General features: G+C 39.6%; 1 protein-coding gene across 8 annotated transcripts in view; it reads right to left on the reverse strand.

The window, feature by feature from the left end:
- Positions 1 to 23659, reverse strand: part of CEP152 (centrosomal protein 152) — a 105975-nt gene that overhangs the window by 36065 nt on the left and 46251 nt on the right. For 4 of the 8 annotated variants that reach the window (XM_060174618.1, XM_060174621.1, XM_060174617.1 and 1 more), the window contains exons 13-19: positions 17009 to 17216; positions 16621 to 16749; positions 15353 to 15462; positions 14487 to 14615; positions 14214 to 14346; positions 6298 to 6483; positions 2199 to 2480 (exon numbers count right to left, since the gene is read on the reverse strand). In XM_060174618.1, coding sequence (XP_060030601.1) covers positions 2199 to 2480; positions 6298 to 6483; positions 14214 to 14346; positions 14487 to 14615; positions 15353 to 15462; positions 16621 to 16749; positions 17009 to 17216 — 1177 coding nt within the window. The remainder of the gene's footprint in view (positions 1 to 2198; positions 2481 to 6297; positions 6484 to 14213; positions 14347 to 14486; positions 14616 to 15352; positions 15463 to 16620; positions 16750 to 17008; positions 17217 to 23659) is intronic. The other 4 variants (XM_060174624.1, XM_060174623.1, XM_060174622.1 and 1 more) reach the window with 2 other exon arrangements.

A 23659-nucleotide genomic window follows, 5' to 3' on the forward strand; every position in this document is an offset into this window, starting at 1 on the left:
AAGGGCAACAAAAGGGAAAAAATAATTTTAAAAAGTTTATATTCCTGTAAACACTTTCTTTCTACTGTATCATGTGATTTGTTTTTCTTCACAAAAAATATCTATAATATCAGAATTTCCAAAGCAGCATACTTAACTATTTTTGTCTAGAAAACATTTGCATTCTGATCAATTTTAATAGCATTCCAGAAAAAAAAAAATTTTAACTGACTGAAGACATCTGTGACATCATTACATATCTTTGCCTGTGCTTCCAGTCTTAAGGATGATCAATAAAATCACACAGAATAAGTTGACAAATAAGCACGATTTTAAGTATTTATCAAAAGTTGAGTGTATTTTTAAAAACCTACTTATAGTGTTCATGGGTATAAAATGATAAAAATAAAACACTAAGGAATATAATATTAAGGTACTAGAGATTTTGAGGGCTAGAAACCTTATCAAGTGGTCTGTGAGGTCAAAATTATTATTTTGAAAACCATACCCAGCAATTGAGGACAGAACTCACAGGTAGAACACTGGACTTGCAAGCTAGAAATTCACTGTTCAATCCCTGGAGTAGCATGGCACAGAGTGGTTCTCTGACCTGTTTCTGTCTAGACGTCTTACATGTAACTCTTGCTCTCACATGCAACAAATAAATCTTTAGGGTCCAGGCCTAAAGATTTATTTTAGGCCCACCTGGTTGAGCACGCACATTATCATGTGCAAGGACACAGGTCCAAGGCCCTAGTCCCTACCAGCAGGGGGCAGGCTTCACAAGTGGTGAAGCAATGCTGCAGGTGCCTCTTTCTCCCTCTCCCCCTCCTTTATCAGTTTCTCTTTGTCTCTACCCAATGAATAAAAGTCGTATTTTGGAAAAAGCTAGTTTTTGTCTGAGCTTGACCTTTTGCACCCCATAAGGATCCTGGGTCCATACTCTCAGAAGGTTAAAGAACAGGAAAACTTTCAAGGGAGGAGGTTGGATATGGAGTTCTGGTGGTGGGAACTGTATGGAATTGTACACTTCTTGTCTTATGGTCTTGTCAATATTTCCATTTTATAAATAAAATGTATTTTTAAAAGTAATACTTTAAATAAATAAATCTTAAAAAAAATTCCCAGGTCATCACATGGGAGCACCTGCATGAGGAAGCTTCACAAGTCATGGAACCGTGCTGTGGTATCTCTCCTCTCTCCCTCTACCTCCCCTTCCCTATCTCTCTCTCACTCTCTGTCTCAAAAAAAAAAAAGGTCTACTAAGAGGCAGAATTGTGCTGGTTGTAGAGCCCCAGCAATAATCCTGGCAGCAGTAACAAACAAAACAAAACCCAAAATAACTGTAATAATAGTGTTCAGACATTACCTTTTTTTTCACCCCCACTCTCTCATATGTAAACAGAATAGTATTCCAAAGTCTGCACTTATCTGGTGGATCATGACCAGAGAGCCAATGAGAGGTTTCCTTGAGCATTTTTCTTTTTAGGATATCCCAGATTTATCTCCCCACACAGCAAATAGATATAAGCAATACAAACAAATGCTCCTTGGAGTCCTCAATATTTCAAAGTGTACAGGTATCTCAAAACCATAAGCAAAAGAATAACTCATTCTTAATCGGTTAACTCAGACCTGTAGAGACTTTTCTCAGTATGACAGTTTTTAGAAACCAAATAACTTGACCCCGTTCTAAGTGAGCTCACTTTCTGCACACCTCCCAGGAGACAACAGAACTGATTCTTGGCAGCAGCAAATGGGAGTAACTGACAATGTCCCACGTTAGGAGCTTGCCTGTAGATTCCACCCTGCAGATCTCAACACAAATACTCTAATACTTTATTCATCATACAGCTATCTGTCTCTAACAACTGTAGCGGAATCTTTTCTATAAAGTTAGATATGAGAGATTATAATTACATTCATTCACATATAAAATCCACTATCTTTAACCTAAGGCATGTTCATGCTTAGATGGACCTTAGCGGATCAAGCATCTTGTAACCTGAAGTAATACACAGAAAAACTGGAGAGTTGACAGCTGTGTGACAGAAAGACAATGAAGACAGTTTTAGGAGCAATGTAAGAGGTTCCTACTCTAAAAGGCACGAAGATCTTAAAGGTCAAGCTATGAAAAAAATTCAGAGTTAGCACTTTCAATGTTCTCATTAATCGACAAGCAATCCCAATAGTGTTCGTGTGGTCAGCCTGCCTATTACCTGTTTGGCAATATTCGCACAATATCTGAGTTCCAATTCAGCCTCCAGTTTCTTTAAGTGCCCCTTGATTGCTATTTCCTTCTCATGCTCCAAGTCTTGATGGAGCTTATTCTTCTGCTCTTCTATAATGACCATCATCTCTTCCTTGGAAAGAAGCTCCATGATGGTTACTTGGTCAGTTTGACTACAGCAATCCAAAGTCTTCTTTTTCATTGCCTGTATAGCTTGGTCCAGTTTAGACTGCCAGCCCATTTCAAGCTCTTGCGTAAGTTCTTGTTTGACCTGTTTACATATGAGAAGAAAAGAATAATCAGTAAATGTTCACTGGTCAACACAGCAAACACCTGTCTGAAAGTGGTCTGAAATGGGGACCAGGGCTCGAACTTGGGCCCTTGAGCATTATAATATGAGCACTTAACCAGGTGTGTCACCCTTTGGCCCCCTCACAATTCAGCTCTACATTTTCTAGGATACTCATAACATTTCCTAATATCATATGCCACTTAAACATTGAGGAAGCTACATAAATTTAAGATACTTAGTGAATGAAGATATATTCTCACGTAAATCTTGAAAATCATACTTTAATCTTATAAACTAATGGAACATATAAACATGCAGTGTGACGTCATCTATATTCCCCCTGAAGATACAACCTTCCAAAGCTTTGACTTTGCCACTATAAAGATGGCATTATAGTCCTCCTGGGTCACATTTGAACCTTGTTTCTTAGGATGACATGAGATTCTCAGTAGACTGTGTATTCAAGAGGAAGACATATTGAAAGGATGTCTCAAGATCCTTTTCTCCTTCCAGCAGTGTAGTGGATGCAGCCAGTCAGTCAGTTTCGGGTCAAACTGTGAGATAGCAATATTTGCTTTCCCCTTTTCAGTTTCCTACCTCCTAAGTATCAAAAGCTTTAAAATTGGCCCCTTGGCTATCATGGCCCGTGGCTATATTGGGTCATTTAAAATGGCCAATGTGTATAGCAATTTATGCTGTCCTGACATCCTTCCAAAAACATTAGCTGTTTGTTTCATCTCCCCACTAAAGCACTAGTTAGCAAATCCAACTTCAAAAAAAATGGAATCAATGTAAAAACAGGAAATTTGTTGTGTACCAACCATAGTTTGTATAAATATATATACATAAGCATGTATGTATATATGTAAATTATAACACAATATGTTCATATGTGTACATGAAGCATATCCACATTTCTGTACAGTTGTATATGGATAGCACAGACATACATAATGTATATTCCATGTATACATATCATATACATGGATATTGTATGGATATTGAAACATATAAACCAGAATATCTTTTTTTTAAATATTTATTTATTCCCTTTTGTTGCCCTTGTTGTTTTATTGTTGTAGCTATTACTGTTGTCGTCATTGTTGAATAGGACAGAGAGAAATGGAGAGAGGAGGGGAAGACAGAGAGGAGGAGAGAAAGATAGACACCTGCAGACCTGCTTCACCGCCTGTGAAGCGACTCCCCTGCAGGTGGGGAGCTGGGGTTCAAACCAGGATCCTTACTCCAGAATATCTTTTTATGTTAAAAATGACTAGCAGAAAAAACGTCAGTTGCCAGCACTAGATTAATGAAATGTTCTCAAGGGGAAGGGCTAGGTGATGAGAGGTAGCAAGGCCAAAAGACAGGACAATGGTCTACTATTTCAATTACAGGTAGGTAGCCCCAAACCTACTTCAGAGCAACCTCAGGAATAAGAGAATCCAGTTTAGTCAGGCAGTGACACAGCTGGTGAAGCGCACACATTATAGTGTGTAAGCATCCAGGTTCAGGCCCCTGGTCCCCACCTGTAGGGGAAAGCTTCACAAGTGGTGAAGTAGGTCTGCAGATGTCTCTCAGCTATTTCCCTATCTCCTCTGCCCTCTTAGTTTCTCTCTCTCCAGTAATAAATTTATCTTTTTAAAAAGAGAGAATCCAGTTTAAATAAGCTTGAGAGCTTATTTCATTTCTAAATTTTATTTTATTTTTTAAATCTATTAACAAATCTTTTTTTTAATTTTAGTATCTTTATTTATTGGACAGAAACAGCCAAAAATTTAGAGGGTAAGAAGATTAAGGAGAGAAACAGAGAGACACCTGTAGCACTGCTTTCCCCTTGCAAATGGGGACCAGGGCTTGAACCTGGGTCCTTGAGCATTGTAATATGAGTGCTTAACCAGGTGCGTGACATCACCCCTTGGCCCCTCTAAATAAGTGTGTCACCCCTTGGCCCCCTCACAAGTCAGCTCTAAATTTTCTAGGATACTCGTAGCATTTCCTAATCTCATATGCCACTTAAATTATTAATAAAGGTAATGTTTTGTGCTTCTAAGTCTGCTCCATCATTCTTTTTTTTAACCAGAGTACTTCTTAGTTCTGGCTTAAGGGGGGAGGGGGGGAGATGAACCTGGAACTTTGGAGCCTCAGGCATGAAAGTCTCTTTGCATAACCATTATGCTATCTACCCCCACCCCATTATTACTTCTTTTAATCCACAATCTGGGTTATAAAGTTACTTGTCAAACACAGATTGGCCCAGAGTTATCAGAATCATTCCAAATAAGAAACTAGGTCACAGTTCCATTTTAAGGCAGCAAACCATATTTTTATCCTGAGCTGGGTTGAAGGGTCAAGGAAGGGGACATTTAAAACATTTTATTTATTTATTTATTCATTTTCCCTTTTGTTGCTCTTGTTTTATTGTTGTTAATATTATTGTTATTGATGTCATCATTGTTGGATAGGACAGAGAGAAATGGAGAGAGGAGGGGAAGACAGAGAGCAGAAGAGAAAGACAAGACATCTGCAGACCTGCTTCACCACCTGTGAAGGGACTCCCCTGGAGGTGGGGAGTGGTGGGGAGCCGGAGGAGGCTCGAACTGGGATCCTTAAGCCAGTCCTTGTGCTTCCTGCCACATGCGCTTAACCCACTGCACTACCGACTCCCCAGAAGGAGACATTTTAAAAAAGACAACATGACTGTGGGTAAGCTACTTGCAGCCCAATTCTGAGAAGTAAAATGAGTAATACTCCGTTTTTAAAAGAACTACACAAATATTTTATTAGGGAAGACACTATGAAAGATCAAAGCAGAGGGAGGGCAGAGAAGAGTCAAACCATCATATAAATTTGGCACATTTTCTGAACACATAGCCTGTTTACCGAAGTCCAGGGTCCTTTTCAACTTTCAAAATGATTGTCCTGTATACAAGGCAAAGATTTCGCTTGACTTCAGTGTGACCCTATCGTTTTACTATGCATGTCCTCTGCTCTAATACAGACTTTGGTTTGTGGCTGCATCTGTGGGTCTATATGTAGCGAGAAAAATTATCGTCCAGTGTCAGACTAAGGCCTCTGAACATCCAGAATCTCATAATGATCTTTTTACTTAAGTGGCAGGACTTAACCCCCCCCCCCCCCAACCACCGAGTCTTGTTTGTACCTGTGGAGACAGAGGAGGAGAGACAACACAACAGGGCTCCACTGCTTGGAAAGCTTCACCATGCATAGTACTCTCACATGGTAGTGGTGGGGGACTGGGGTCAGAGCTGGGCTCTGGAGCATAGTTGTGTGTGCTCTGCTAGGTGAGTTATCTACTAGAACTGACTGTTAGGTTTTTGCCACCAGGATTATCAATGGAGCTCAGTGCCTGCACTACCACATTTCTCCCAGAGTTATGTCTTTATTAGTTAACTTGAAGTAGAGGCTGAGAATCAGAGGGAGAAGGAAAGAAAGGCTGAAAGAGAAGGAGAGAGAACTCAACACTGCTTCTCTGATTTTTTTTTTTTCCACACCAGAGCACTGTTCAGCTCTGGTTTATGGTGGTGCAGAGAACTGAGCCAGGGGCTTTGGAGCCTCAGGCATGACAGTCTGTTAGCATAACCATTATGCTAGCAAGCTCCTCTTCTTGTGAAACTTCCTCCCTGCAAATGTTCCCAGGTGACAGTCTAGGGACTAGAACCTGGATCCCTGAACACAGTAAAGTATGACTTGGGCTGTTTTTGTTTTGTTTTGGTTTTGGTTTTTTAACAAAAGACTATTTTTTAAACACAGTGACTAAAAAGGACTTATCCCACACCTTTTTCTTTTCCTCTTCCCAGTGTGCTTTCGCTAACTTCACTTCTTTTTCAACCTTGTGTCTAACAATGACTTCTTGTTCTTTCAGCCACTTGCTCTTCTCCGTCACAAGGGTGTCTCGGCGCTTTTCTTCAAGTTCCATCTGCAGTCTGCTTACAAATGCTTCTCTTTCCTCCAGTAGCTGTCTCTTTAAACAAAACTCAAGTAAATACTTCTGAATAGCACTAAAAGAGTTGTCCATGTTTATAAAATGATGGTCCTATGCATGCATGGAAGACAGAAGCAAGTCAAATGTACTTTTTTTTTTTACCACCAGGGTTACTGCTGGGGCTTGGTGTGGCCACTACAAATCCACTGCTCCTGGTGGCCATTTTTTCCATTTTATTGGAGAGGACAGAGAGAAACGGAGAGAGGAGGGAAAGATAGAGAGGGGGGAGGAAAAAGAATGGCACCTGCAGACTTGCTTCACCACTTGTGAAGCTTCCCCCACCTGCAGTTGGGGAGCCAGGGGCTCGAACCCAAATCCTTGTGCTTAGTATTAAGTGTGCTTACCTGAGGGTGCCACCATCTGGCCCCCTTAAATGAACTTTCTAAAGGCTAGCTTAATCAGCTTAATAAATTGCTTTGTAAAAGCTTGCTTCACCTATGTGGATTAAAATATCTAAGAATATAGGCTCTGTAGTGGAAGCAGGAGGTTCCTGCTGTCTTAGGGTTTAAGAAGACAATTGGATCCACTGGCATATCAGATTTCAGGCTCACGGGCAAAAAGAAAAAGGAAAAAAAAAAACTAGTATAGCCACAGGCCCTTTGAGATTTAACTAAAATATGACTACTAGCTATTTACAAAATGGAGGACCCCCCAACTCTTCATCTGCACTATTCCAGCCTTTAGGTCCATGATTGTTCAACAATTTGTTTGGCTTTGTATGTTAACTCTCTTGTCAACCACCAGGTTCCAGATGATAGCATGATGCCGACCAGACTTCCCTGGACAGACGACCCCACCAATATGTCCTGGAGCTCTGATTCCCCAGAGCCCTTCCCCATCAGGCTGAGAGTAAGGATCAACCTATCAACGCCCATGTTCAGAGAGGAAGCAATTACAGAATCCAGACCTTCAGCCTTTTGTAACCCACAATGACCTTGGGCCCATACTCCCAGAGGGTTAAAGATTAGGAAAGCTATCAGGGGAGGGGATGGGATACAGAGTTCTGGTGGTGGGAACTGTGCAAAGCTGTTACCCCTCTTATCCTATGGTTTTGTCAATGTTTCCTTTTTATAAATAAAAGATTAAAAAAAAGAAAAAATGTAAAAAAAAAAATCTAAGAATAGCGATACTGAAGAAAAGCAGTTAGTACAACATATGCATTCTTAGAAATCCAGATATTTTCTTCAAACATAAAACTAGCACTGATATTGATATCTTCCCTCCTCCCCGTACTCCCCCCCATGACATCCGTCAGGCTTCACAGCCCAGGAAACACACACACACATTTCTGGAGAAATGTATATATTAAAATTACACTGAAAATGATTAAATGCATGTTGAGAGAAGCCCCAAATTATTGCTCCATTCTAAACATCTTAAATGCTTATGGTAAATCAATACTAGCTACCATCACTTACTGGAGAACTGCCAACCATCAAATAAATTTTAATCATTTGTATTAGTCATATAATATTCTCTATTTGTTCTAGAATTCTAATTAATTCAAAACCTAATTCCTTGCATTGTGTTACATGATAGTAATGAAAATTCTACTCAGGGGTCAGAGTTGTTTCTGAGTTGGTTAGAATGTTTTTGGAAATGGTGCCCTGGAAGTTTGACTGAGATCGTCACAATAAGTTACACATTGAGACCAACACACTATAGCACCAGAGGACACCTCACATACATCTACCAGATAGCAACAGAGCTTGAGCTCTGCATCTTTTTGCCATCGTTTCATTTCTTTTCTTTTTTGCCTCCAGGGTTATTGCTGGGGCTCCGTGCCTGCACCACAAGTCCACTGCTCCTAGAGGCTATTTTTTTCCCTTTTGTTGCCCTTGTTGTTTAACATTGTGGTTATTATTATTCTTGTTGTTACTGATGTCATTGTTGGATAGGACAGAGAGAAATCGAGAGAAGGAGGGGAAGACAGAGAGGGGAAGAGAAAGATAGACACCTGCAGACCCACTTCAGACCCCCCCCCCCGCAGGTGGGGAGCCGGGGGCTCGAAACGGGATCCTTACGCGGTCCTTGTGCTTCGCACCATGTGTACTTAACCTGTTGTGCTACCACCCAAGCCCCTGCCATCATTTCTTATCTGTGACAACCTGGGTGGCCAGTTTTTTGCTGGTTCACAGCTGACCTAGATTATTTATGACATTTGATTCCTCTCCAACACACCAAGAAGATGATATCTATGTGCAGTGCTGCACGATTCTGGGAAAATTTCTGGAGACCGAGATACCCATTTTCCTTACAATTTTGTGACGGGGGTCGCAGCTGTCACAGTTGTGACTGCAGGACAGCTTCAACGAGGCAGTGTCTCATTCTATCATGTCACATCTGTGTGTGTCAGTGTGTTGCTTCCCTTTGTCTGCAGTGCCTTTGACCCACAGCAGAAACTTGCTACCAAGTCTCCATGTCTTGCACATTTGTTAGTATGTATGTCAGTTAGCTACACTACAGAATGAATCAGTCAAAACGTAGTAATTTAACACAACAAACATCTATTATTTCTCATCATTCTGTCAGACAGCTGGGTGGTGGCTCTGGCCTAAGTCAGCTTATGCCATTGAAATACATGGGCTGGGCTGGCTCGTGTTTATTCTGTGGTTAGCTCCGTATCTAACAGAGTGATGGTGATCACATGTGTCATCATCTAGCAGATCTTTCACACGTCAGTTGCCACAGGGTCCCAAGAGCATCAAGCTTGCAAGCCCCAAGATTTTGTTTTTGTTTTTGTTTTGTTTAATGGTTGCTAGTGTCCCAATGGTCAAAGTCAGTTCAGTGCAACCAACCAAGATTAGTTATAAAGAATGGGAAACAGATGGTCACTTGTGGAGAAGATCTACATGGTCACATTGCAAGAGAACATGCATTCAGGGAAGAGTCTGTGGCCACTTAGGCCATCCAGCACAGTGAGGAAAATATTGCTTTCTTTCTCAACAGAGGAAAAGTAATAGACATACTGGTCTTCGTGATCTGTCACTTGATTAGCGAAATATCTAATTCAAAAAGCTTTAGCATTGCTAAAGGAAGGAAATATTTTTGGTAGTTTTAAACATTTAAACATGTTTGACAAAGCTTAGATAGAGGTTGAGTGCCGGGATAGCCTGAGGGTGCTTCTTCCCGAGCAAGTGCTCTGTGGGTTGGAGAGAACTCAACTGGAGTCAACCTAGGCTGCTGCGTGGGAGAGGGACCAGGAAGGAGATACACTCTGGAACTCTTGGAGCCGGAAAGCAATTCCAAGTGTTTTCACTCAGAAAAGCAGTTTGTATATATACTAGCCAAGTAGGGTGGAAACAGGGTGTGCCGTGAAAAGACGGTGGAAATCAGGGTGACTACAAGAGGGGGCGGAGCAAAAAGACATAGTGAACCAATGGGGAATAAACCAATGCTCTGGAGGCAGGGTGGTGCTTAGTTAACAGTGGTTTATGTAAATAGACCACAGCTTTAAAAGTGGGATCAAACCAACGCCCTGCAGGCATGCTGGTGCTTAGTTAAGCAGGAATAGAGACAGAAGCTTTAAGCCGGGGGAGCTGGCATACTACCCAGTTACTAACAGTTGGGGGCAAACAGCATAATGGTTATACAAAGAGACTCTCGTGCTTGAGGCTCCAAAATCCCAGGTCTGATCCCCTATACCACCATAAACCAGAACTGAGCAGTGCTCTGGTTAAAAACAAAATAAAACAAACAAACAAATCTCAGGTAGATAAACTCAACTTCTTTTTTTTTTATTATTAATTTTTTTTATTTTTGAGAGAGATGCAGAGACAGAGACACACACAGAAACACCAGAGCTTATGGTGGTGCGGGGGATTGAACCTGGGACTTAGGAGCCTCAGGCATGAGAGTCTGTTTGCATGACCATTATGCTGTCACCCCCACCCTAAACTCAACTTCTAAGGATAGACTTAGCATGTACTACAAGTGTTTAAAGGAACCTTAGTGTGTACAGAGAAAAGCCTTATGAATGGGAATATCACATGTCTTTGTCTGATCTGCAAGTCAGGAAGGTGCTCTATGTATAAATGACTTCTTTCTCTTTCTCTGGACAAGACAAGCTAACTAATGAGGAAAATTCGGGGTTAGAAAAACCTTTGGAACTTGGAGTGGAGCTTCTATCTAATTTAAGCCCTCGCTAGTCAAGCTATTTCAAAAAGGAGCACAGATCAAACAGGAAAATACACCCTTGAAATTTTGATGCTGCTTTCTGTCTTAGGAATTCTGGATCCAGACTTTCTCATCTGAAAGCCAGTGCAGAGAAAGGCTTCCTTCCTGCAAAGCTCCCTAGAGTCTTCCATTGTGAATGTGTGGAAAAGTCCCTAAGAAAACAGACTGTCGGGTGGGGGTGACAGCATAATGGTTATGCAAACACTCTCATGCCTGAGGCTCGTAAGTCCCAGGTTCAATCCCCCCGCACCACCATCACCACCATAAGCCAGAGCTGAGCAGTGCTCTGGTGTTTCCATCTGCGTCTCTCTCTGCATCTCTCTCTCAACAATAAAAAAATAAATAAATAAAACAAGGGCGACAAAAGGGAAAATAAATAAATATAAAAATAAAATAAAAGCTATAAAAAAAAGAAAAAAAAGAAAACAGACTGTCTACCTCTAGAGGATCTGAAAAGACTGCAAAAATTTTGTCTCTGAAATATAAAGAGCTTATAAAACCTACTCAAACTATGAACAAACCAACTTTTTCTTCTCCTAGAGAAGAAAGTAATTAAATGTCTAAAATATGACTTTATTATTCCTAGGTCAAATTTCTCTAGTCTTCTTACTCCAGATATAGACACAGGATACATAGATGAGAGATGCTTCCTCTGCCTTCTGATCTCACCCCTCTGTTGTCAGGGCTCAAAACAGAGACGGCAGGGGATTGGGCAGTGGGGCACAGGGTTAAGCACCTATACTACAAGGCACAGGACCCTGGCAAGGATCTTGGTTCAAGCCCCTGGCACCCTATCTGCAAGAAGGTTGCTTCACAATCACACTGAAGCAGGCCTGCAGGTGTCTCTCTGTCTCTCTCCCTGATCTCTCAATTTTTCTTTGTCCTATGTAAAAAAATATTTTTAAAAAAATGGCCACAGGAGCAATGGATTTGTAGTGCAGACACCAACCCCCAGTGATAACCCTGCAGGCCAAAAAAAAAAAAAAAACATACTGCACATGGCAAAGCAAATGCTCTACCAGGTGAGCTGTCTCTGGCCCATAAACGTCTAATATTCTAAATATACAGTCCTTAAATGGGAGGAGAGTACTTTTTTTTAAATTTTTATTTATTCCCTTTTGTTGCCCTTTTTTTATTGTTGTAGTTATTGTTGTGATTGATGTCATTGTTCAATAGGACAGAGAGAAATGGAGAGAGGAGGGGAAGACAGAGAGGGGAAGAGAAAGAGAGACACCTGCAGACCTGCTTCACCGCCTATGAAGCGACTCCCCTTTAGGTGGGGAGCCAGGGGCAAGAACCGGGATCTTTACACCGGTCCTTGTGCTCTGTGCCACCTGCGCTTAACCTGCTGTGCTACCGCCTGACTCCCAGGAGAGTACATCTTACTGCAAAGGGGTAGCACTGGGAGTTTTCAGAATGATGAAACTGTTCTGCATCCTGATTAACCTACACATGGGCTAAAATGTATAGAGCAATACAATAAAGGAAGGGGTCAATTTCACTGGTTGAAAGTCTTAAAGAAAAAAAAATGGAACCTGTGAAGTTTTCTTGGCAGGGTCAAACAATTTTAACTCTTCTTCCTGCTCCAGTGCACAAGTATTCCTGAGTCCAAATATCAGTCAGTAGCAGCTATTAATGGCAACTGACCAAGTATATGAGATCCAAGCTTATGGTCAAATTAATTCTTTTAAAAATACCAGAAAATATATTCCTGAAAAGAATGATTTCTTTGAGAAAACTTCTTATGTCCTTGCCAATTTATATACTTTAAAAGAAAAAAAAAAAGTCAAGGATCACACCAGGTCTTCTCCCTATTTTAAGTTTTTAAAACACTACTGAACGTTAAGGCCTCCATTTCTAGGTAATATAAGAACCCTTTTAGGGGGTCGGGCAGTAGTGCAGCGGGTTAAGCACACATGGCGCAAGGACTGGCGTAAGGATCCCGATTCAAGCCTCCAGCTCCCCACCTGCAAGGGTCTGTCTTTCTCTCCCCCTCTCTTTCTTCCCCTCTCTGTCTTCCCCCTTCTCTGTCTTTCTCTCTCCATTTCTCTCTGTCCTATCCAACAACAAACAACATCAACAATAACAATAATAACCACAACAAGGTACAGACACCGAGCCCCAGCAATAACCCTGGAGGCAAAAAAAAAAAAAAACAGAACCCTTTTAACCCTTTTAACGGCTACATTGCCAGAACTAGCTAAAATAACTCCCTTTAGAAGGTCTGTTCCCACCAGATGATAAGTATAAAATAAATGACATATTTTAAAACCACATTAATCTATTCAAAAATAATCACAACCACAATCTTCAATGAAGTGAATTCCTCACCTGCTCTTAACTATTCCTTTTGAGTCTCTGGTAGCAAGAGCTTGCTTGAATACAGCTTCTTCAGAAACTTTAGAAGGTTTATTCAAGCCTTGAAAAAATACTTTCTAATCTTGATTCGGGTGGCTTTCCAGGTGTTGTCTCTGAAGGTTGGTCCAGAGTAGGAAAGAGAGCTGGGCGTGCGTGTGGATGGGGGTCAGGCTAAGATAGGGGGGAGTGGTAGAGTGGGGGCTAGGTGCCTGTGACTCTGCTCCTGGACACTCACCACTGACAACTTGGGAGACTTGGACAGAGAGTTAGGCTTGGGTTAGAGAGTGGATTATAGCTCCTCCGGCTTCCTAAAACTGAGCTTCTATGGAAGAAGTCAAGCCATGCCAGTGACCTCCCTCTCCCAGGATCTGAGTGTCACCATCTTCAAACTCCTGCCCTGCTCAGAACTACATGAATCTTAGCTTCTAAGAATGTCTCTGTAGTAATATTTTGTGTGGTGCTCATAGGACTGTGCAGAGCTTCCCAAGTATCAGACAGATTGGAAATGAAGACAAGTTATGTTTCCAACTCAGAACAATTCCGGTTCACTCTTAATTATTCCTAAGACAGTTTTTTCTGGCTGAACGTACACATTAGAATGCGCACAGACCTGGGTCCAAGCCCCCAGCCCCCTCCTGGGGGGGGAAGCCTCATAAGTGGTAAAACAATGTAGTGGGAATCTCTCTGTTTATCTCCTCCTCCCTTCTCAATTTTTCTGTCTTTATTCAAAGTAAATTAATTTTTTTTTAATTAAGACATTAAAATATTTTTTTGGATAATTCTATAAGGAAGAATCATTTTTTCCTAAATACATGGCAATATCTACAAGGGTTTTAACAATCCTATTAGTTCAGTTTAAAATTTATTAAAAAATCATTATTGAGGGTCGGAAAGACAGCATAGCAATTTATACAAAAGACTTTTCATGCCTGAAGCTCGGAGGTCCCAGGTTTAATCCCTGGTACCATCATAGATCAAAGCTGAGAAGTACTCTGGTCAAAAGAATTTAAAAAAATGTTTACAGTATTTTAGAAACTATATTAATGTGATACAGCCCAAAGCAAAGGTACTTCTATGTAAGACTTCCTGGTTTCACAAGAGAATAAGAGTAGTGTTTAAAAGGACAAGAGTGAAACAAGAGAAATGAAGTCAACATAACACAAGGTGCACTGTACCTTCTCCTGTGCCTGTTGCTCCTTTTCAGCGGTCTCCCTGAGAGCCGACTCAAGATTATCCTTCTCTTTACACACTTCCAGGTAACACTCCTGCACTGCAGTCATCTCCTTAGTCATCCTGTCCAAGTCGGACCTTGGATACATATAACCAGCAGTGAGATGACCATGAGCAAAGGTGAGGAGACAACAGAACAAATGGTTTTCCTCTAAATGCTGGGATAGAGCCAGGTTGTTCCTGTAGTGTACAGGGCACTAAAAGTTGTTTGTTCTCACCTAAGTTGCAAGCAAGTCCCCTCATAGGCCTCAAAGAGCTGCTGCTTCTCCAAAGTATGCTTGGCTAACAGGCTTTCACGGATCTGTGCTTTCATAGCTTCATGGTGCTGTTGGTAAGTCCTTTCACATCTAGGACAGCAGAGGGTGGGATTTTAGAAAGAGCCCTGCAGAACTAAACACACAGATGTGACTTCGTTTGCCTTTTTTTTTTTAAATCCGGAACTTCTCTTGTAATGCAAATTATAAGTTAAGATTGATTTCACCCAACCAAAAGTGGTTAACAACTAATTTATAAGATAGTCTCATGAAAATGTTTCAAATTTTGTAGAGTTTCTGGAGAAAAAAATTAGAAACTAGGATGTGAGAATGACCCAGTCCTTTAAGCAGAGATAACAGTCTAATTGTGAATGACTGTTCCTGAGAAATTAACTGAAATAACTGAGGTGATTCCAATATGCCCAGTCATCTACAGAAAACACAAATGCTAGCACTACTCAACTTACAAGTAAGTTACATTCCCAAAGTCTGATTCCAAATTTATGATTTCCAACTTGGAAGACATATTTCCTCTCACAGATTTCTTCCTAATAAAGAATTATTTCCCAGACTACCCTTTGAACAAAAACATTAAGCTACACTATTACAGTGAACTACAGTTTGATGGAGTTAAAGAACCAAGCAACCCTATAGCATCATTTCTATGGACAATGTATTCCAAATTCTATTTTGAGAAACTAGGAACTCATCTTCTACACTCCAAAATCTTGACAGGATGGTTCTATCCTTCTATTATTTCTTTCCAATCTTCTTTGGGGGCCAGGGGTCAGAGAGAAGGGGAAGGGTACCCAGAAGGCAGGCTGGTATACCTATCCACAGTTTCTTGCTTATCCCGGTCAAAATCTTGTACCATTTGTCTCATTTGATTACATAAGTCTTGATTTTTACTTCTTAGTTTTTCTTCAGTTGTTTTAAGTTCCTAAATATAAAGAACATAAAATATTTAGAGGGAATGAGCATCATTTTAATTGATTTGTCAATATCACTCTTAAACACCCTCATACTAGGGAAAGATACAAACAGGCTGGGGATATGTACAGCGGAGAAGCAATTACAGAAGCCAGACCTTCTACCTTTTGTACCCCATGAAGGGGTAAATGTTAGGAGGAAGATGACCAGAGGGCTCTGAATTCCAATTCCATTAGGACCTGGAGAAGAAGGGGGGAAAAAAGGGGGTGGTAGTGGAGGAAACTAAGTTGTAGTATGAGTTAGAAGTGAAGAGGAAGTAGGACCATAAGAAAAAAAAAAGGGGGGGAATATATGTAAATAGATAGTTATAGAAATATTAGTCAATCCATATCTGTGATCTTAGAAGAACTAAGGCAGTTTCCAATGGAGAGAATGGGGACACAGAACTCTGGTGGTGAGGAAGGTGTGGAATTTTACCCATTATCCTATAATTTTGTAAATCAAAATTAAATCACTAATAAAAAAAAAGTAAAAAAAAAAAAAAGTCCTTTGTGTCTTATCAGTGTACTGTAACACTATAGGATATTAAATCATCGGATGTGAGGGCAATCTGGCTGCGACATCTGTCACCCATTGCTCTCCAGGGTTGATTCTGCTGATCTGGCTGGGCCTTCCTCGAGTAGACGGACTGGTCTTCGGTCGAGGGTATATGAGTAGCTGCGCTCCCCTACTAGAACCTCCAAACAAAGTCTCAAGGATATTATATCATCTTTATAATTCTACAAAAGGAAAAAATCCCCATGCTTTGATAAAGGTATGAATTCACTTCATGAATGAGCAGCTTTTTGACAGAAGTAGGAGTTATTTTTTATTTATTATGAAATGCATGGCATTTTAATCAAAGTATTAGCAAACTGATGCCTTCAGAACTTAGCAGTTTGTAAAGGAAGAAAGACGCCACTATCATTCATTCTACCATATAGAGAGGAAACTGTTACCACACTAAGTTACCTTCAGTGAAACTACTACCCAGAATCATGAATCATCAACTCATATCCTTATTTAGTAGGCTCATGGTGCCTCTCTATTTTTGAAGAATATATTACAGCATTGGAATTTAACGAGGCCATAGCAATTCTCACAGAATGCAGGAAATTGTTTAAATCACCTGGTTTTGCTGTTGTAAAACTTGAATTTCACTTTTTAGTTGCAGAATATCACCTTTGACTGTGATATCAGGAGTCGAAGAGTCAGGCCATAATTGATTAGTTGTTCTTTCTGGGGTGTAGATCTTTGTCTAAAAACAAAACAAAACAAAACAAAAAAAAAACAAGAGTTTTTCAGGTTTTTAAAAAAAGTCTAACCATATATTTTGAAATAATTTCACAGTTGTAAAAAATACTGTGAAAACGTCAATAATAGAATTGCAATAAAGTGATCAGAGCCAGGAAAAAAAAGTCAAATGAACTCAAGAGGCAAAAGCTTAATTGCAACGTAAATATTGCTTCCTAGACTAAGGCTTCTGAAGAATGACTTAACTCTACAACTGTACCTACCTCAACCTCAGTGCTTCTTTCATTCTCCTTCACTGTTTGTTGGAGATCTTCAAGTTTCTTCTGACAGTCTTTGAGGTCACTTTGTAACTGAGACACAAGGTGACGTTTCACTGAGTTGCTCCCCAGCAAGTGTTGCACTTCCGTTTTGAGCTTCAAAATGACCTCGTCTTTGGGAAGCTCTTCACTGTCATCTTTCTGCTGCACAATGCTAGCAGAGACATTATCATGTTTAAGAACAAATGAAAAGAACAAGTCAAGCATAATTATTCCATAAAAGCTGCTAACTACTGAGGTGGTCATGTTTTGTGATCTCTGTTAACTGTACAGCAGAATTTAAAAAGCAATTGTAAGCTTTGCTACATACAAAGATATCTATCATCTTTGCTACACTCTAGAGCACTGAAACAGGTTTATCCATAGGGTGACCATTAAGCTTAGTCTTGCTGTCTCACCTAGAGTTCAGTAATGTGAACATCAATATGGCATGCATGTTTGTTTTTTGATATATTATATGCTGTATAGCCATGTACTTCATAACTTAAAAATAGTACTTCAATAAGAAGGAAAAGAATAACATAATAACCACAACGAGGCTACAACAACAAGGGCAACAAAAGGGGGGAAAAATGGCCTCCAGGAGCGGTGGATTCATGGTACAGGCACCGAGCCCAGCAATAACCCTGGAGGGAAAAAAAAAAGAATAACATAATAGTTGTCCTAATCAACAATTTTTATATCTCTTCTTTTTCTTTTCTTTTCTTTTTTAACTAAAAAAATGTGTCTTAGTGAATATCTGATCAACTGGGGGGGGGGGGACTCATAAAAGTCATATTAATTTACTTCCAACTTTAGTTGTAACATCTTTCAAAACTGAATGAGAATTTCTGTTCTTCCTCACAATGGATTAAAAGGACCAGATTTAACTTCTGTCTCTGTTTTTTAATTCATTGTTTGGTTGCCAATAGGGCTTAGTGCTTGCATACCTCCACTGTTCCTAGCAGCCACATTCACTTATTTACTTTTTTATTTTATAGAAGAAAAAGGATAGAGACAAAGAGTAGCAGAAGACACTTTAATACTGCACCACCATTCATGAAACTTCACTTCTGTAGGTGGCAGCCAAAAGCTTAAACCTGAGTCCTCAAACATGGTAATATGTCTGTGCCCCTGCATTGCACTGTCTAAGAAAGTCATCCCAGCATAGTGAAGCCCAGGCAATGCCAAAAATATAAACAAACAAAAAAACCCACTAATCAATAAAACCACAACCTAATTCAAAATAAATAAAATATCTGAATAGCCATTTCTCTCTCTCTCATCTCTTTATTGGGGGATTAATGGTATACAGTGGACAGTAAAATACAATAGTTTGTACATGCATAACATTCCTCAGCTTTCCACATAATGATCTGATCCACTCTAGGTCCTCCTCTTCCATCATGTTCCAGGACCTGAACCTTCCCCAACCCCTGTCCCCCACCCCCTACCCCCAGAGTCTTTTATGTTGGTGCAATACACCAACAACTCCAGTCCAAATTTCATTTTGTGTTTCCCCTTCTGATCTTGTTTTTCAACTTCTGCGTATGAGTGACATCATCCCATATTGAGCCTTCTTTTTCTGACTTATCTCACTTAACATGATATCTTCAAGCTCCATCCAACATGAGGTGATGCAGGTAAAGTCACCATTTTTAATAGCTGAGTAGTATTCCATTGTGTGTATAGACCACAACTTACTCAGACACTCATCTGGTATTGGACACCTGGGTTGCTTCCAGGTTTTGGCTGAATAGCCATTTCTTAAAAAAAGAAAGAAAGAAAAAGAAAAAAGAAAAAAGAAAAAGGACCATACACATGGAAAATAAGTGAGTATTCAACATCCTCAGCCATAAAGTAAAAATCACATTAGCAAATCAGAATCACAGTGAAAAAAAAAAAAATCACTCTGCACACACTCAAGGAGGGCTATAATTAAAAAAAAAAAAAAAAAGAAAGTAGTAAGTGTTGATGAGGACGTGGTACAGCCCTCATAGATGGCTGGCAAGAATGTGGAATGGCACAGCTACTTTAGGAAACACTTTGAACTTTCCTCAACATTCTAAAGTAGCTTATCATGTAACTCAGCAATCCCTTCCTGCACACACATCTCAAAGAAATGAGACAACTGCCCATACAAAGATTTGTGCACCAAAGACCATAGCAGTGTTACAGAACAGCCAGGAATTTGCAAACAATTTGCATAAAAGCCCATCCGTTGATGAATGAATAAACAAAATGTGGTCTACTCATACAATGGGATATTATTTGACTATGAAGTGAGATATAAGACTGACACATACTATAATATGGGTGGGACTCAAAAACATTATATGCTAAGTGAAAGAATTCAATCACAAAGGACCGCATACCATGATTATATCATCTCATATCAATCATATCATATGATTATGGCCTCTCAAAGCACAGAATAGGCAAATCCAAATGGATTTGCACAACGGAGCTCAGGGGAGATGAGCAGAAAGAACACTGTGCGTAAATTTTATGGAATTGGAAATATAGCTTAAGAAAGTGATACAAAGAGGTGGGGAAAAAAAGACATGTAAGGGGCAAGGTGGTGGTGAACCTGGTTAAGTGCACATAATACTAAGCACAAGGACCCGTGCAAGGATCTGGCTCCCACTTGCAGGAGGGAAGCTTCACAAACAGCAAAGCAGGTATGCAGGTCTCTCTCTCCCTCTCTGTCTCTCTCTCCTCCACCCCCTCTCAATTTCTGTCCTCTCCAATAAAATGGAAAAACTGGCCACCAGAGGCAGTGGGTTCATAGCGCCGGAACCGAGCCCCAGTCATAACCCTGGAGGATAACAACAACAAAAAGACATGTACAGCATGAGTTCCCTATATAGAAGCAGAAACCAAATCTATCCTGTCTAGGTCTTCAAAAGAAAATGAAAACCAGAAGGTGATTGTCACAAGAGCACTGGCAGTATTACTTCTTGACTGAGTGGTGTTTCCACAGATAGTTGAAGTCATTCATTAAGCTCTACACTCATGTTTCAATTACCTTTCTGTTACGTCATGATTTTTTAAATACGTTTTTTTTTAAAGTAAGATAAACTGGAAACAGTTGTGTGTGGCAGCGGGGGGGGGGGGGGAGGTCCATCAAAATAATCATGAGGGGAAAGAGTGGTGGATTTAATGACCTAAAATTTTTAAATATTTTAAACAGGAAAGGTGATAAGTATCAACCCTGGCGAGGGAAGAGAGAAACAAGTACTGTCATGTGGTGTAGCAATGATGGAAAAATAGGGGTGCTTGGCAGCCTGGAGCAGAAGCCTTAAATATACACTCAGCTTTCTGCCAGAATATTCATCCACTTCTTAAGAAAATAATCAAAGATATGCATAAGGATTTGACAGAAAAGGTCCTTGCAATAATAACACTGTTTTATTTGTAATAAAAATAATTATAAGTGGTATATTACTAACTTTAGAGAGCAACCAAAGAACTACTGAGTAGCCTGGGACCATTAGTAAATATAAATGTCTTTACTGACATCTAAAGATTTCAAAAATCACCAACTTAAACAACATAACGAAATAGCACACTCAGTTATTATTTTATCTCTTAGAAACATATACAACAGATAATGTGGAAGTTATATACCAAAATGGTAAAAGCAACTTTCTTCATGGGAGGTGAAGACTGTGGGAACATTTAGTTTTCCTCTGTTTTTTTTTTTTTTAATTTATATTTCTTCATTTTTCATAATATGAGAGAAGTTTTAGAAAGCAGTAGTGATGGTATGTGCCCTTAGTATGTGAGGGAAAAAAAAGATGAAGGTGAAAGACAGTCTCTGTGGTCTTCCTCCACAGAGCCCACAAGAAAAACATAACATTTCAATAGAGAGACTTTCTATAAGCTAGTCGACCAGTATTTCTCTAAATCATCAAAGTCATCAGACACAAGGAAAGCCAAGAAGAATCTGAAGACACAGGAGTTCTAATTTGATGGTAACCTAGATGCAGTCCTGGGGCAGATTGTAAAGGATAACAGAAAAATCAACTATTTTTTTCAACTTCTAATTTTACATTAAAAAAAAAATAAAAATCTTCCTTGGTCTTGTGTTGCGCTTTAAACAAAACTATAAATTTTGTTCACAATACTGTGTAATTGTCACAATGCTGATTGTAACAAATGAAACACGCTGAAATAAGATGTTCACAGGGAAAAAAATACTGTATACGGTATGACAACTCTGAACTATATTAATTTTTCCATATATCTAAAACTGTTCTAAAAAGTAATGCCTATTTCTGTATAAGTACCACACCCTAACCGACAGTGCCACTGGAGCTCAAGTAATGCCTATTTCTAAACAAGAAAAAGGCTTTAAAGTTTTTATATTTTCAGTTTCAGACAAATCTAAATGTAAGTATGTATATATGTGTATACTCTGCATACACACACATATACAGGTGTGGAGAAAGATATTAATGAATAAGTTTCTTTTTAACATTACAAAGAAACTCCTTGAAATATCCTACATATGTACCAATGTACACAACTTCTACAATGTGTGTAAAACATACTGTAAATGTTGGATGAGCAGGAAAGCTCACCTGAGCAGTGCACCGGATTTGTTCTGCATGTGACCCAGGTTAGAGTTTAGCACCCATCACACTGAAGGAGGCTGCACTCCTGTGGGGTCTTTCCCTCTCTCTTCCTCTCTCTCTCTATCTGAAAAAGTCAACTTGGAGGAATGAAGCCCCAGTAATTATTTTCCCCCCAATAAAGTAAGGTCTATTTGTATGACAGTTCTCAGCTATTTAAAACAATTCTATCTCTACAGAAATATCAGCAGAAGATAAACACATGAAATGCAATGGTCATGAAACAAATAATAAACACATGAAACACAACAAAACTAAGGTTACCTAACAAGAAAGGGAAGGGAGATGGGAAATAAAACAAACAAAAAAAATGGCAGGTAAATATATATAAATATATATGTATATATATAAGATATATATATATATATATATATATATATATATAATATTACACCAAAGTAAAGGACTCTGTGGTGGCAGGAGTGTTCAGATCCTGGAACATGATAGCAGAGAAGAAGCAAAGTAGGGAGGTAGAGTGTTATGTGGAAAACTGAGAAATGTTATACATGTATCAACTATTGTATTTTACTGTTAACTGTAAACCACTAATATACCCAATAAAGAAAAATACTACATATCAAACATATTACAATAAGTATAATTACATAACACTTATAAGATACATTTTCCTGTGTTGTAGGGCATGGTGAAGTATGGTATTAGAGCATAGGACTTGTATGCATCAGGCACCAGAGAAAGTGGGTTCAGTACTCAGCACCAAAATTTGCCAGAACTGAGCAGTGCTCTGGTCTCTCTCTCTCCTCTTTAAAAAAACAAAAAATGGTGAACTAACTTTAAGCTGAATGCTTACTTTGCTCAGTTAACAAATTACATATCTTCCAGGTTATGAATGCTGGCCACTGAAATAGCATGCCATGTACTCCTTGAAGAAGCCAAGTCAGAAGGCAAAGAAAGTGCTTGCTATGACAATTTTCTCTTTTTTTTTTTCCCTCTAAGGGAAAAAAAAAAAAACCAGCATTGGTGACCAGCCTTGCATAAGGTCCACTACACAGCCCTGTGGAAATGAGTTCCCCCAAGTCCAAATAAACTGTAGTCCCTTATGAAGCCTGCTGAGAAGATTAAAGGGGAAAGGCATTCCACTTGTTAAATGTTTATTATTTGAGCCTCGCAGCCAACTATAATAAGGGGAAGGGGGAGCCGTCTGCAAGCTACATGTAGCTTTAGCTACTCAGATTCCATGAATGTGAAATGGAACACTGAAGCTAGACCTTAAGAACTCACTAGGCAGTAGCTTGAGGGAGGTGGTAGCAGAGAATAAAGGCTTGGAGTGACTAATATTTGGGTCAGTGACTTGAAAGCAGCTCCAGTAAACAAAGCCCTAAAATTCTGTGCTCTGGGGAAAGTGTGGCTTCTTCTAATTCAAAGAATCACAGTCTGGGAAGGTAAAAATCTCCTCTCCTGAAAAATCTGGAGAACTCTCAGAAGGCTAGAAATAGACCTTCCCTATGATCCTGCAATTCCTCTCCTGGGGATATAGCCTAAGGAACCCAACACACCATCCAAAAAGATCTGTGTACATATATGTTCTTGGCATCACAATTTGTAATAACCAAAACCTGGAAGCAACCCAGGTGTCCAACAACAGATGAGTGGCTAAGCAAGTTGTGGTATATATACACAATGGAATACTACTCAGCTATTAAAAACGGTGACTTAACCGTTTTCAGCCGATCTTGGATGGACCTAGAAAAATTCATGTTAAGTGAAATAAATCAGAAACAGAAGGATGAATATGGGATGATCTCACTCTCAGGCAGAAGTTGAAAAACAAGCTCAGAAGAGAAAACACAACTAGAACCTGAACTGGAATCGGAGTATTGCACCAAAGTAAAAGACTTTGGGGTGGGTGGGTGGTCCAAAAAGGATGACAGAGGACCTAGTAGGGGTTGTATTGTTATATGGAAAACTGAGAGATGTTATGCATGTACAAACTATTGTATTTACTGTTGAATGTATAATT

This window comes from Erinaceus europaeus, chromosome 16 (genome assembly GCF_950295315.1).
Source record: "Erinaceus europaeus chromosome 16, mEriEur2.1, whole genome shotgun sequence".
NCBI classification, from domain to species: domain Eukaryota; kingdom Metazoa; phylum Chordata; class Mammalia; order Eulipotyphla; family Erinaceidae; genus Erinaceus; species Erinaceus europaeus.